Raw genomic sequence first — 15,637 nt, forward strand, 5'->3', positions numbered from 1 at the left:
GTGTGTCCCGTGCTCTCCATGCCACTGGACTCAAGCTATCCTGGCTGAAGAGGGGTGAAACCCCAAAACCGGTCCTAGGTTGCTTGTTTCCAGTCCAGGGAGGACTGGACTGGCAGTTCCGCTGGACTGTTCCAATTGGGAGCAGGGTCAAGACTGATTTGCATATGGCTGGGTCCAAACTGGAATGGCATAGTGAGCAACAAAAGGATGGATTTAGGCCCAGATCTCTGTACTGGCGTGAATGTATGACATTGTTCTGCATTCTGTCCATCCATTGTTGTTTTTGCATTTTTCACCCTGAGTGGGACTGGTATGCCCAGATGTGGGTCCCGGGCTCTCCATCCCACTGGACTCAAGCTATCCTGGCTGAAGAGGGGTGAAACCCTGAAACCGGTCCTAGGATGCTTGTTTCCAGCCCAGGGAAGGCCTGGCTTGGCAGTTCGGGCTGGACTGTTCCCATTGGGCGCAGGTTCAAGACTGATTTGCATATGACTGGGTCCAAACAGGAATGGCATGGTGAGCAAACAAACAATGGATTTAGGCCCAGATCGCTGTACTGGGGTGAATGTATGACATTGTTCTGCATTCTATTAATAAATTGTTGTTTTTGCATTTGTTACCCCCAGTGGGACGGGTATGCCCAGACGTGGATCCTGTACTTTCCATGCCACTGGACTCAAGCTATCCTGGCTGAAGAGGAGTGAAACCCTGAAACCGGTCCTAGGATGCTTGTTTCCAGTCCAGGGAGGACCTGGCTTGGCAGTTCGGGCTGGACTGTTCCCATTGGGCGCAGGGTCAAGACTGATTTGCGTATGGCTGGGTCCAAACTGGAATTGCATGATGAGCAAAAAAAGGATGGATTTAGGCCTAGATCTCTGTACTGGGGTGAATGTATGACATTGTTCTGCATTTTGTTCATCAATTGTTGTTTTTGCATCTTTTAGTCAGCAGCAGACACTTGTGACAGCCTGTCCTTGTTCCAACGTTTCCCATTATCCAATCTCACAACACACCTTTCAACTTGCACAACTTTCTTTGGAGTAGAAAACTGAGAACTCCATTTCACCTGGGTCCTATGTAGTTTGACTCTCACCATGTCACCGAACTTCACGCAGTACTTGCTAATCCCCTCTTATATGGTTCTCTTGCTGTCCTCTGCTTACAGCCCACATCATGTACTATGTCTAGTGAAAGTAAGTAAGTAAGTAAATAGCTTTATTTCGATATATTTGGATATCATAAAAGCATTACATTACAAAGGTGAATAAAATACATATCAAAATAACAATGCACATTGAATAAAATCTACAAATTCAATAGTAGAATATCATAAATAAATTATTTACCCAGGCATAAAAACGAATTAGGGGCAGATACAGCAAGAATGTATTACTGAAGCAGCAATTTCTGTGCAGATCTTATCCGCCATGCCCAGCCCAGGAATTTTGCCAGGCAACAGGCGAAAAAAGGACGAGCATCAGATCGTAATATACGTAATGCCTCCAGGTACGATCTAGTTCCCAGGCTCCTGCATAGTGGTTTCAGCCATCTCGACCTGGGCGCTGCATATGCGGGACACTCGAACAATAAATGGGCAACAGACTCAACCCTTAAATCACAGAAGGGGCAATTTGGAACAGTTTGCAACGGTGGCTTCCAAGTGGAGGTTAACTGCCCTATGGGACGCACTCCCACCCTGAATTTGAAATACAACGATCTGTCACCCTGGTTGCAGATCAAGTCCAGGTATGGTTCTCTATGAGGGAGCTCCTTGATTGAAAGAAACTCAACAGCAGATTTGCATAGGTTGGAGTTACTCGTTCTCTCATTAGCCACCCATGACCAATAAATTTTCTTAAGCATCTGTTTAGATGGAGCTGTTTTATTGGCCCAGCTTTCTCCTAGGCCCAATTCATAGAGAAGCCGCTTGACTTCCCTAAGCCAACCGACCTTGTGCCAGCCGGGTAGGGAAAGGAGTTCTCTTAGGGCGTCAGCATAACTACACAATTCAGGAACATTCCATATCCGGGCCCATAATAGGAGGGGGCGTAGCCTAATTTGTTCGCTTATTGGGCGTGTACCTGCATCGAGTAAGAGAGGGAGTGTGGGGGTACAGTGTGGTACCTTCATAAGGTCCTTGTGAAAGTTGTTTTCAAGGTATGTTAAGGTGACAACTCTCTGTACACCCCACAGTTCCGCACCATACAGTGCCGCACTCACCACCCTTGCCCTATAGATGTCTAATAGTGCCCCAATAGGTTTAAGAGATGAGGCACGTTGTTCTTTTAGCAGGGCCCCTGTAACCCTCTTGTGCGTCAGAAAGACCTTTTGGTGATGGGGCTTCCAATTCATGGTGTCACAAAGTCGAATGCCCAAATAATCGAACTCCCTGACTCTTTCAATTGGCACTGAGTCTAGAACAGGAGGGATAACAGATTTCCTAGGGGGGTTCAGGACAAGGAATTTAGTTTTGCTCACATTAATAGCTAGGCCCTTGGTGTCACAGAAGGCCTTAAAGCTAGAAAGCAACTTTTGAATTCCTGCTGGGGATTTTGAGATTAGGATGGTGTCATCTGCAAATAGGAGCGTAGGTATTTTTCTGCCAGCCAGGGAGGGTGCATCTGCTTGTTGTTGGAGAAGATGCTCCACCACTCCGTTAACATAAAGTGAGAACAGAGTGGGGGCTAGCACACAACCCTGGCGGACACCCCTATCTACAGGGATGCGAGATGTTTTTTGCCCCTGGTCACCCCACCTAATCTGAGCAAAGTTGCTTTCGTGGAACTTAATATTGAAGGGGAAATCATTAGTTGTGGTGGCATCAGGGAGTCTGGGTATGATACCAATGTTTGATTGAGCTGCACCTAGTGGGACAGAGTATAGCTGGGAGAAATGAGCAAACCAGGCCTCACCTGGGATGTTACAGGTCAGTTGTGCATCTATGGGCTTATCCCTGGCTCTCATCAGGTCCCAAAACCCCTTAGAGTCTTTTTTAGTACTCGCATCCATTAGCTCACTCCAGAAGTTGTGTTTGTGTGCTTCCTTAGCCATGGCAATAGTTTTTTTTATATAATTTTCTGGCGAGTCTAATTTTGCCTGGGTCTTTAGATTTCACAGCAGAAATGAGTTCCCCTTTAACGGCCCGGCACTTTGGAGAGTACCATTTGTCTCTTGCCTTAGAGGCGCCTCTCGTTGTGGCCCTTACCCTGTTCTGGGGAATAATGAACAGTTCGCTTGGGCCGCAATGGTTTCTGTAAAGGTCGCTAGAACAGCATGTTCGGTGTTTTCCAAAGCATCAAGGCGTGGCCTCACACCTGACGTTATAGTCCTTGCTTGTGCTATCCTTCCCTCATCCGCTGCCACCTTGGCCCATTTTAGCCGCCTGCCACAGTTTGAAGGAACAAGTTCGTGGGATGTTTTCCACGTGGAAGCGGACTTGGCTGGGTTTCTGTCATGCCACGGCGGGGTGAGGGTTAAGGATAAAGGATTGTGGTCACTGTCGCAAGACAATATAACTTCCATATCTTGGTGAAACGGCCATAGATTGTGGTTCAACATAATATAATCTATTCTTGAGGTGTGACCCACCCTGTTGTATGTATGCGCTCCCGTGAGGTCTGATCTGGAACGACCGTTAGTTGCTCTCAGGTCGTATTCCATACAGAGTGCGTTGATATCTATTGCGCTCTGCGTCCATTTTTGGATCGGTTTTAAGGCGAGCGTGGGAATACCTCTCCTTATGTCGTCTTCCCAAGTGTCCAGAATGTCCTCACTAGCCAGTGGCTCGAAGCAACAATTAAAATCACCTGCGAGAAGTACATAAGAGTCAATACTACAGGTATCTAGTTCATTGTGCAATCCTGTTGAAGGTAACGATGTTACCCCTCCCCTGGCCCCCCTTAGATAGAGGTTGAACACTTCTAACTTCCTGCCCCCCTGACAGTGTATGGTTATTCTCTGGAGATCAGGAGATTGAGTAATTTTATGACTTACACTCAAACCCATATCTATGCTGACCCATATGAGAAGGCCGCCAGACGGGCGACCTTTACTACCATGTTGTTGAGAAGCTGGGAAGAAATAAGTTGTGAAACCTAACCTATGTCTGGGTTCTAGGCACCAGGTTTCTTGCAAGAGGCAGATGTTAAAAGGATCCACAAAGGCGTTCCACTCTGGGATATCCAAATTGCGAGCAAGCCCTGCCACATTCCAGCTTAAGATCTTTAACTGGGTTTTACATGGGGTAGCCTCCCTGGACAGAATGACTGGTAAAGCCGGATCAGGCTCTGGTCCTGTCGCCACTACAACAGCTCTAGAATGTCTTTGGAAGGGCTCATTCTGGGATTGGGTAAGAGTCCTGGCTACAGTGAGCCCCTTCAAGTCTGCCGGAGCCATTCGATGAGTTGGCAAGGAAATCATAGGGGGTACGTCCAGCTCATACGCTACTACTTGGGATCCTAGATTGTTTAACAAATTCGATGCCCCCTCAGTTGACGGGGCATGTGGCAATGCTTGAAATAATGTGGGGTTAGTATCAACAGATTCTGTCACCAGGGATAAGAAATCTGAGATCCCTGAGGCTATAGGAGCCTTTTTTGCTAATCGAGAAACAAGTTTCCTTGGAAGTCAATCAACATCTTCAAGACAGCCAAACCTGTTCATAGTTGATGGACCAGGCCAGCGTCTAGGGAAATCTTGATATTTGTTCGAGTGCCCCCTCCGTGTCTGGTGGCGTACCAGTGTCCAGTCACCTTCCTGGGTATGCATGGAGCGTGGCGGATAAAAGAAGGACAATGGCCTAGGTACAATAGGAGAGCCTTCGCAGTCAATGGGCCATGAGCAGATATGGTGGGCCGTGTAAGGGTCCTCGAATGTCACCACTATACAGTCCCCAGGACTGGATTTCCTTGAGGGACCCACCCAGGGAACTCGACGAACCATTAAGACTCTGCTTCTCCGACCGTTTGAAAACGGTCTGTTCACATTGAGCCAGTGCATTATCTTATTCTTCAGAGACCAATGGTTCTCGTGTTGGTCATTTTCAATCTGGGGGACGCCCGTCAACACAACCACGTAATCATTGGCCTCCGGAGGAAGATCAATGTAGCCCCCTCGAAAGTTGTTCTTGGGGCGTGGGCCCTGGGTCGGTTGGTGGACTGCTTCGCTGGGGATAGTCCTTGGGGGAGCGCCAGCATTGAGATGTACAGGAGTTTGGGAGGTGGGGAGCTTAGGAGTCCTAGATGAAAGACCAGCAATTTTACGATCCACACCCACAGTTCGGGGTTTGGGAACCGGCCGTATTCTAGCAGGTACTGGAGAGGGAAGTTGTGGGGCTTGTGGGGATGGGTCTTCTACTAAGAGGCCTTGATTTTCTAGACTACGCAAGCCAAGCGTTGCCAGGGCTATGATGCTCTTTTCCATCTCTAGCAGATTTTTTTCAATGCGAGAAAGTCTGAGATCTAGGGGAGAGAGGAGCTTCTTTAGGGTTTCCCAAACTGTACCTATAAATTCCCCATCCCTCTCTTCCTGGCCCTCTAAGTCTAAGCCCTCAGCCTCTGTGATTATATTAATAGGTGCAGAGGTTCTTCCCTCTTTAACCTCAACCCGTTGTACCTGTGCCGGAGAGGCACACCCTCCTGATACATTAATCACAGGTACGCTTCCCACATTGAGCTGGTGTGCAACGGCAATTTTGGCCTTCTTACGAGAGTAGGCAGACCTAGAATTCCGTTTCCTTTTGGATAATTTACCTTTAGTGGTGTTACATACAGGTAAGTCTGGAGTTACCAGAGAAGGGGAATTAGTAGTAGCTTGCAGAATGGGAATAGCCACGGGTGGGTTCTGAGTGTCTGACTGAGTTACGGGACACAAGGATGAAGGTAAGGTGAGTGGGGTCGGAGTCTGATGAACAACTGCCTGCGTAATTATGCAACGAGAAATGGGCAGACGCTCCGGATTGACAGCAGTTGCTATATGGCCCAAGAAGGATTTTTTTGACATGGCAATATCCTGGGACAACCTTCTAGCTGCAGCCAAATCCAAGGAAACACGAGTCTGTAGTTTGGAAATTTCTTTGTCTATGGCTAAGTTGGTGCGAGTGATGAAATCATCCATGGGGCCGTTTGTTAATGGCCCACCCCTGGCAGCCCTACTCCGGGTTGACCGGGAGCACATGGCTTGGCAAGGTAGGTGCGCAACCGTAGCCAACAGCAAAAGGGGGTGCAATGATAATCCAAGTGGCCGAGCAAAGGGCGATAGAGGGTGGCCCAGTCCAGTCCTCTCAGTCCTCGAACGGCCTCAAACGGCCCGCTCTTAGCCCGGTCTTCGCCCGTGCGCGTCCGCGCGCGTCCCGCGGGCTGGAGATGATAATCCAACTATATGGTTCCTGTTGTTGTAACCACACCCCTAATTTCGAGGGCCAGGGAGGAGTCGGCGGGAAGAGGACCAGCTGTGGCAGGTTAACGCACTGCCCGCTGGTCCTCGCAGTCCCGCAGCCCTGATGGAGAACGGCTTCGCTCCCTGGTCCGCCGCTCTTGAAGCTCCCCACAGGCAGAAGGCAGAAAGGTCGCAAGCACTCGAGCGGCTCCCGCGGAGCGGGGGCCGCGAGGCGTGGGTGCAAGTTCCAAAGGTGAGGCAGCAGGTAGGGAGAAACGTCTGTGCAGCAGCCCGTTAGCAGGGTAGGGACACACACAGCCAAAGTCCAGCCTCAATTTCAAGGGCCAGGGAGGAGTCGGCGGGAAGAGGACCAGCTGTGGCAGGTTAACGCACTGCCCGCTGGTCCTCGCAGTCCCGCAGCCCTGATGGAGAACGGCTTCGCTCCCTGGTCCGCCGCTCTTGAAGCTCCCCACAGGCAGAAGGCAGAAAGGTCGCAAGCACTTGAGCGGCTCCCGCGGAGCGGGGGCCGCGAGGCGTGGGTGCAAGTTCCAAAGGTGAGGCAGCAGGTAGGGAGAAACGTCCGTGCAGCAGCCCGTTAGCAGGGTAGGGACACACACAGCCAAAGTCCAGCCTCAATTTTAAGGGCCAGGGAGGAGTCGGCGGGAAGAGGACCAGCTGTGGCAGGTTAACGCACTGCCCGCTGGTCCTCGCAGTCCCGCAGCCCTGATGGAGAACGGCTTCGCTCCCTGGTCCGCCGCTCTTGAAGCTCCCCACAGGCAGAAGGCAGAAAGGTCGCAAGCACTCGAGCGGCACCCGCGGAGCGGGAGCCGCGAGGCGTGGGTGCAAGTTCCAAAGGTGAGGCAGCAGGTAGGGAGAAACGTCCGTGCAGCAGCCCGTTAGCAGGGTAGGGTTGTAAACTTTTCTTTTCCTTCCATAACCTGTTCATCTTTGAAACAGGAAGCCTTCCCTTCAATAATACGAAAGGTGAAACTTTGGCATCAGAATTGGAAGTGGTGTGCATTTCTGACAAGAGATTCTTCAGTTTGTGTTCCCTATTCACTTGGTAACTAATGACAACTGAATGTTTTCTTTAATAATTTTTGCACTACTCTACAAGTCCATTACTCCTGGGGTGATATAAGGAAGTGATGATGTGCTTGATGTCTAACTCCTCAGGATATCTTCAAATTACCATAAAAAAAATTGACGAACGTTCTCAGTGACAATTTCATATGGTACTCTCTCCCTAAAGAACACACTTTTCAAAACCTCCTTAACTTTGGACGCAGTAATGTTAATAACGAAACTAACTTCTGATTATCGAGAATAATAATCAATGGCTACAATGCCATACTTGACCTAAACTCTCAAAACTTTGAAGGGCCCTATTATATCAGTCACTATTTTGAACCATGCTTTTTCTGTAACTGAAACAGACTCCACAGAACTAGGCATGGTGACCTGTGACTTGTTACTCACTACACAAGACATGCATTCGAATTCGGACAATCCTTATTCAGGTTCTCCATTACTTTCCCACAGTTTAATCTTTTTCTAATGCTTCAGGCCACTCAGATTTTAATATCACACCCTTGGTAACACAGATAACAGCACTCACTAACATGTTGGTGTCCTCACTACTGTCATCATCCTTCAGGTCAGACTCCAATGGCGAACTAGATAGAAAATGACCCATAAAGGTATATATTGGACACGAAAACAAAATTCTTGCAACCTATACTGCCGTTTGGCTGTTCTAGACATGGTTTTACTAGCTCCATTAGTTGTAAACAAATCAACTAATGGCTTGTGGACAACACAAATAGTAAATTCAGACCCTCACAGGTAATGAAAATAAATTGTTGACCCACCCTCCCCCCATCAACAAGTATAGAGCCTTTGGTTCCACAACAGAATACGATGGCTCTGCCCTTTTCAGGCTCCGACTTGTGATTGCAACCACTACATTTTGTAATCCTCTTCTCTGCAATAAGACAGCATCTAGGCCATAATGGTTCGCATCAGTAACCACAATGCTAGGAGGATGAGTATCCCAAAGTTTAAGCATCACAGCTTCTGCCACACTTCTTTTATTTGGTCACATACAAGCATACAATCTTCATCCTAAACAAATCTTCCCCTTCTTCAATAGTTCACACATGGAATGAGTCCTCTCCATACATATGGGAATGCATCAGGCATAAAATCCCATAATATCTATAAAGATCACAATTATTCCTTACCTTTGGACACTGGGGCCTTAACAATGGCTTGGACTAAACTTCCCTTAGCTTCCACACCATGGAATGACGATATGCAGCACAAATAATCAACATAAGCCACACCAAATTTACATTTTTCTTCTTTTAAGGTAACACCTCTTTCCTCAAGTACTGACAAAATATGTGCAAGTTTCCTATCATGACTAGCCTTTGCACCCTACATATATTATCAGGTCCTCTTGGAAACACATGACTCCTTCAATGTTCTCGAATAACATTTCCATCAAGTGCTGAAATACAGCAGACGCGGAAGCCAACTCAAAAGGCATTCGCTTAAAATGAAATGCCCCTTCCGATAAAAGAGGTCAAATGGCGAGACTCCTCATTTAAGACAACCTGATGGTATGCCACGGATATGCCTATGGCGGTGAAGACCCTTCCCCCTTGTGTAAAACACAACTTCTGTATGATGTTGGGGCGGGGAAGCCTATCTACCCAAATTTTTGCATTCAGTTCTCTGCGATCTACACATATTCTCAGAGACCAGTTAGACTTATGGGCCAACACTACAGAAGGCAACCATTTCGAACCTTCTATGGGTTCCATGATATATTGGGCACACAGCTTATTCAGTTCCTTAGCCAACTCCGATCTAACAAGTAGTTGCAGCTTTCTAACCTTGTGCACTACTTGTTCAACATCAGACTTGAGTTGAATGTGTTTGAAACCCTTCAAACTACCTAAGGTTTCAGTAACACACCAGTTAATCTCTTTTCCGATTCAGACAGTTGCAATAACCATACATTCAAGCACTCCGACTTTATGAGCACCTGATCAGAATTGTTATGATCTAAAATTATTTCCGAATTCCTTTGTTCTAGCCATCCTAATAAAGACGATCTATGTTTGGCAACATACACTGTAGCTGGAGAGTTGTTGCCTTTGAAGGATACGACCATGTCAAATGCATCTAAAACTTCTAAGTTTTCACCCATACGCTATGTCTCTCCGTAGATTTTCTCAAAGAAATATGAAAACTTTTCTCAATCATTCACTTCAATCAGAATAAAGGCAGTAACAGAATCTACCATCATATTTACCGGAACACCACCCACATTAATTGGACAGTACGGTCTCCTGACCAGACTGACACTCACTTACAAAACTGATTCTCCATCATTCTAAACTTTATCTAATGGAATCGGATTTAGACACTACACCACATTCTTATCAATAGAATCGGGAGCTTTAGACATCTCATTGAATACACTGATAACATATGCCAATTTCTAATACACCTTCTTACTAGACGTATAAACCTTTGTAAAATTACCCTTTTCCCTACATTTGCCATGTCTTATCCATAGCTGTGCAAAATGGTGAATTTTCTAACTAGTTATCACCACCACACGAATAACGTATCAATCTCCTAGGTTTAACTCCTAAACATGCCTTAAGAGAGATTTCATTTTCTTTTTCCGAGTGAAAGCTTCCCCCTCTATGTCATGCAGGTATGCCTCAAAATCTTCCTTCCATTGCTCCCAATCTTTAGCTGGAGGACCAGAATTTGGTAAAAAGGAAGATGGAGGAACTATTAGATGTTCCATTGTGGTTATGACATGTCATTGTTGCAAGCCTGCACAATCACTAGCATTCAGTGACAATAATAGGTATTTCACTCTCACAATTGCACACAAGTACACCAAGCATGTAAATAGCTATTTTATTTGAATGCACTACTAGACTACACCGTGGATGTATCTCGTATTGCAATATGTGCAAATGTCACTGTGATCAGCAATACTGAAACCAGCTTTAGATGCTAGATTCAGTGTGTGCATCGCTGTGAAGGTGCACACTTCGAGTGTAGACTTCACTAACTTGGTTTACTGATGAAGGAGTGCGCATCACTGATATACTGGTAGGGCACACAGCATTCAGGCGCAGACCCAGTACCTCACATCCTGTTGTGTGAACCTCAACACTCATCTTTAGATGGGTCCGGTTACCCCTCCGACTGGTGTGAACGCAGTAGCTACAGATGGTTGGTGCTTTTCTTCAAATGACAGACGTTTTTGAACAGTGTACCTCTCAAACATGGCGTCCCATGGGGTCTTTCTCCCCCTCCCCCCTACAGACCTCACAGTGGAAGGGGCATCGAGCCTGTTCTCTAACCTCCCCCAGCAGCAGCCGCAACCCGGGCGCGCACAGGGGCTCACTCACATTTCACTGGGGGACCCAGTGTTTTCTTAAAGAACGGGGCTGTGTGCATTACTGAATTGAGTGATATATAAATTTCCCTGAAGCAGCTGGAAAAGATGTATATTGTACTGTATGAGTGCATTGATCATCATTAGTAATAATGCTAGGAATGAGGGAAACACTGATCTCTCTCCCGGCCACTCACTCACCTTTAGTACGGATCATCTTCCAGCAGGCTTCCTCTGGTCCACTTGTCTCCCAGAGGAAGAAAGTTCTGTTCAAACCGTGAACCTTTGCACCCCACTTCTTCCAGGGGGAGCAAACCAAGCAAATCCGGGGTCAGGGGCGGGGGCCGAGCTGGGGGTCAATCCTTCCAAGGTAGGTGACGAAAGCCTGGCATCCGAGGTGGGCGAGGAATAAGTTATTCACCCGTCCTTTCGGGAGTTCTGGTTTGGGGACGATGCCCCCCTCTACACAGGGTCCTGCTATCAGAAGACAGACCTGGACACTCGGGAATGCCTTGCAGTCGCCAGGGAGCTGTGCCTAGATGGGACGGGTGATACAGTATGCAGGGTGTAAGCTGGGCACTAGGCAGCGCCTGGGGTGCTGCAGCAGCCCGGGCGGCAGGACCCGTATTTTTAGGCTTTGTGCATATGTGTGCATAAAGTTCCCTGGTCCCTCCCTCCTGCGCCCCTTCCAGTGCCGCGGATGCTGCTGGCACGAGGCTCGGGCAGAGGGCACGGAGCGGTGCCCAGGAGTTGCTTCCAGCCGCGGATGCCCACACTGCAGCAGGTGCAGCCGGCACTGCTGCTAACGGGTCCGCTGCTCCCGGTGCACTGCAGGGCGGGCTAGCACCGCCCACAGAGGGTGGTGCCCTGCGGACCTCTGCGGGGGCCTCTCTGTGCCCGGCGGCAGGTGATGGCGAGCTGGAGGTGGTCTGGCAGGGCCGGGATTCCCTCCTCCGCCCCAGTGCGCAGCGGCCCTGGCCCCTCCGTCTCCACACACCCGCTGCTCCCTCACTGGCTGCCGCCGTGCTGCCGTGGGTGGGTGTGCCCCTCGCACTGGGCCGGGCTTGGCACGCCGCCCGTGGCAGCTGGATTTCACATGGAAAGTTTGCTGAAGTTGGTGATCCTGGGCACGGTGTTTCCGGAGCTCAAACAAAGTGAGCGCCCCTCCCCCGGAAGGCAAACAAGGGCAGCGCCTCGGCGGGCACTGGACCCGCTGCACACTCTGCCCTGCTTGCAGGTATGGAGGGTGGGTGTCCACAAGAGGCACGTGCTCGAGCCTTACAGGCATCCTCGTGCCTATCCTAGTGCATCTGCCGACGTGCACTGCACTGCAGCGGTGTTCACCACAGGATGCACACCTGTGCAGGGCCGCTCCTCATCACTGGGCACAGTGCCAGTCGAACACAAGGCTCTGCGCTGGTACAGTGCTTCTCCTGGCTGCTCACGCTCGCAGCGCTCTGCGCTTGTGCAGTGCCGCTCCTCACCAGGCTGTGCACACAACGCGCTGTACTTGTGCAGTGCTGCTCCTCACCAGGCTGTTCACACAACGCTGCACACTTGTGCAGTGCTGCTCCTCAACAACTGTGCACACAATGCTCTGCACTTGTGCAGTGCCGCTTCTCACCAGGCTGTGCACACAACGCGCTGTACGTGTGCAGTGATGCTCCTCACCAGGCTGTGCACACAACGTTCTGCACTTGTGAAGTGCTGCTCCTCGACAACTGTGCACACACTGCTCTGCACTTGTGCAGTGCCGCTCCTCACCAGGCTGTGCACACAACGTTCTACGATTGTGCAATGCTGCTTCTTACCAGGCTGTGCACACAACGCTCTGAGCTTGTGCAGGGCTGCTCCTCACCAGGCTGTGCACACAACGCTCTGCGCTTGTGCAATGTTGCTTCTTACCAAGCTGTGCACACAACACTGCACTTGTGCATGCAACTTTCTCTACTTGTGCGGTGCTGCTCCTCACCAGGCTGTGCACACAACGCTCTGCGCTTGTGCAGTGCTGATCCTCACCAGGCTGTGCACGGAACGCTCTGCACTTGTGCAGTGCTGCTCCTAACCAGCCTGTGACCGCACACAGCGTTCTGTACTTGAGCAGTGATGCTTCTCACGAGGCTGTGCACACAACGCTCTGCGCTAGTGTAGTTCTCACCAGCTGTGTGCAGTGCTGCTTCTCACCAGTCTGTGCTTGCAATGCTTTGCACTTCTGCAATCCCGCGCCAGGCTGTGCACACAACGCCTGTTGTGTGCACAGCCTGGTGGGTAAAAGGCCAGAGTGTAGTGTGCACAGGCTGGTGAGAAGCAATCTGCTTCTTATCAAGCTGTGCACACAAAGCTCTGTGCTTCTGCAGTGCTGCACCTCACCAGGCTGGTCACACAAGGCTCTGCGCTTGCGCAATTCTGTTTCTCGCCAGGCTGTGCATGCAACGGTACTTGTGCAGTGCTGTTCCTCATCAGGCTGTGCGCACACTGCAATGCACAGTTCTCACCAGCCTGTGCATGCAATGCTTTGCACTTGTGTAGTTCCTCACCAGGCTGTGCACACAACGCTCTACGCTTGTGCAGTATGGCTCTTCACCAAGCTGTGCACATAACGCTATGCACAGTTCTTACCAGGCAGTGCATGCAGTGCTCTGTTCTTGTGCAGTGCTGTTCCTCACTGGGCTGGGCACACAACTCTCTGTACTTGTGCAGTGCCGCTCCTTCCCAGCCTGTACATCCAATGTTTTGCACATGTGTAGTTACTCACCAGGCTGTGCACACAACACTCCACGCTTGTGCAATGCTGACCCTCTCCAGCCTGTGCATGCAAAGCTCTGTACTTATGCAGTGCTGCTTCTCACCAGTCTGTGCGCACAACGCTGTGAGCTTGTGCAGTGCTGCTCCTCACCAGGCTGTGCACACAACACTCTATGCTTCTGCAGTGCTGCGCCTCACCAGGCTGTGCACACCACTCTCTGCGCTTGTGCAGTGCTACTCCTCACCAGGCTGTGCACACAACGCTCTGCGCTTGTGCTGTGATGCTCCTCACCAGGCTGTGCACACAACACTCTATGCTTCTGCAGTGCTGCGCCTCACCAGGCTGTGCACACCACTCTCTGCGCTTGTGCAGTGCTACTCCTCACCAGGCTGTGCACACAACGCTCTGCGCTTGTGCTGTGATGCTCCTCACCAGGCTGTGCACACAACGCTCTGCGTTTGTGCTGTGATGCTTCTCACCAGGCTGTGCACACAACGCTCTGTTCTTGTGCAGTGCCGCTCCTCACCAGGCTGTGCACACAGAGCTCTGTACTTGTGCAGTGCCGCTCCTTCCCAGCCTGTACATCCAATGTTTTGCACGTGTGTAGTTACTCACCAGGCTGTGCACACAACACTCCACGCTTGTGCAATGCTGACCCTCTCCAGCCTGTGCATGCAAAGCTCTGTACTTATGCAGTGCTGCTTCTCACCAGTCTGTGCGCACAACGCTGTGAGCTTGTGCAGTGCTGCTCCTCACCAGGCTGTGCACACAACACTCTATGCTTCTGCAGTGCTGCTCCTCACCAGGCTGTGCACACAACGCTCTGCGCTTGTGCTGTGATGCTTCTCACCAGGCTGTGCACAGAGCTCTCTGTACTTATGCAGTGCTGCTCCTCTCCATCTGGTGCATGCAAAGCTCTGTACTTGTGCAGTGCAGCTCTTCACCGTCCTGTGCATTCAATCCTATGCACTTGTGTAGTTCTTCACCAGGCCATGCACACAACCCTCTATGCTTGTGCAGTGCTGCTTCCCACAAGTCTGTGCACACAACGCTCTGTGCTTGTGCAGTGCTGCTCCTCACCTGGCTGTGCACACAGCGCTCTGTACTTGTGCAGTGCTGCTCCTCTCCAGCCGGTTCATGCAGTGCTCTGTACTTGTGGAGTGCAGCTCTTCACCGGCCTGTGCAGGCAATGCTTTGCACTTGTGCAGTTCCTCACCAGGCTGTGCACACAATACTCCACGCTTGTGCAATGCTGACCCTCTCCAGCCTGTGCATGCAAAGCTCTGTACTTATGCAGTGCTGCTTCTCACCAGTCTATGCACACCAGGCTGTGCGCTTGTGCAGTGCTGCACCTCACCAGGCTGTGCACACAACACTCTATGCTTGTGCAGTGCCGCTTCTCACCAGGCTGTGCACACAACGCTCTTGTCTTGTGCAGTGCTGCTCCTCACCTGGCTTGGCACACAACGCTCTGCGCTTGTGCTGTGATGCTTCTCACCAGGCTGTGCACACAACGCTCTGCGCATCTGCAGTGCTGCGCCTCACCAGGCTGTGCACACAACGCTCTGCGCTTGTGCTGTGATGCTTCTCACCAGGCTGTGCACACAACGCTCTGCGCTTGTGCAGTGCTGCGCCTCACCAGGCTGTGCACACAACGCTCTGCGCTTGTGCTGTGATGCTTCTCACCAGGCTGTGCACACAACGCTCTGCGCTTGTGCAGTGCTGCGCCTCACCAGGCTGTGCACACCACTCTCTGCGCTTGTGCAGTGCTGCTCCTCACCAGGCTGTGCACACAGAGCTCTGTACTTGTGCAGTGCTGCTCCTCTCCAGCCGGTGCATGCAAAGTTCTGTACTTGTGCAGTGCAGCTCTTCACCGGCCTGTGCATGCAATCCTGTGCACTTGTGTTCTTCGTATCAATCAAAAAGCATCCACCTGAGTTGGGTAGGTATGGTCCTTACAATGGTGGGGAGCACACTGTGTTCTTTAAATACCCCTCACACACCAAAAGGGCCCTTGGTGTCATGCTTAATCATAGGGGTCTTCGCATCCCTTTATGGGATGCGGCGTGCTACTAACCAACGGC

The 15,637-nt window shown here is 50.3% G+C and overlaps 1 protein-coding gene across 1 annotated transcript in view; it reads right to left on the reverse strand.

Annotated features, from left to right (window-relative positions):
- The window catches only part of DLG3 (discs large MAGUK scaffold protein 3), a 2,000,883-nt gene extending 1,989,085 nt beyond the window's left edge, over positions 1–11,798 (reverse strand). The window contains exon 1 of the mRNA XM_086918303.1: positions 11,009–11,798. Coding sequence (XP_086774429.1) covers positions 11,009–11,024 — 16 coding nt within the window. The 5' untranslated portion in view covers positions 11,025–11,798. The remainder of the gene's footprint in view (positions 1–11,008) is intronic.
- Positions 11,799–15,637: the final 3,839 nt, after the last annotated feature.

This window comes from Lissotriton vulgaris, chromosome 4_1 (assembly GCF_964263255.1).
Source record: "Lissotriton vulgaris chromosome 4_1, aLisVul1.2, whole genome shotgun sequence".
NCBI lineage: Eukaryota > Metazoa > Chordata > Amphibia > Caudata > Salamandridae > Lissotriton > Lissotriton vulgaris.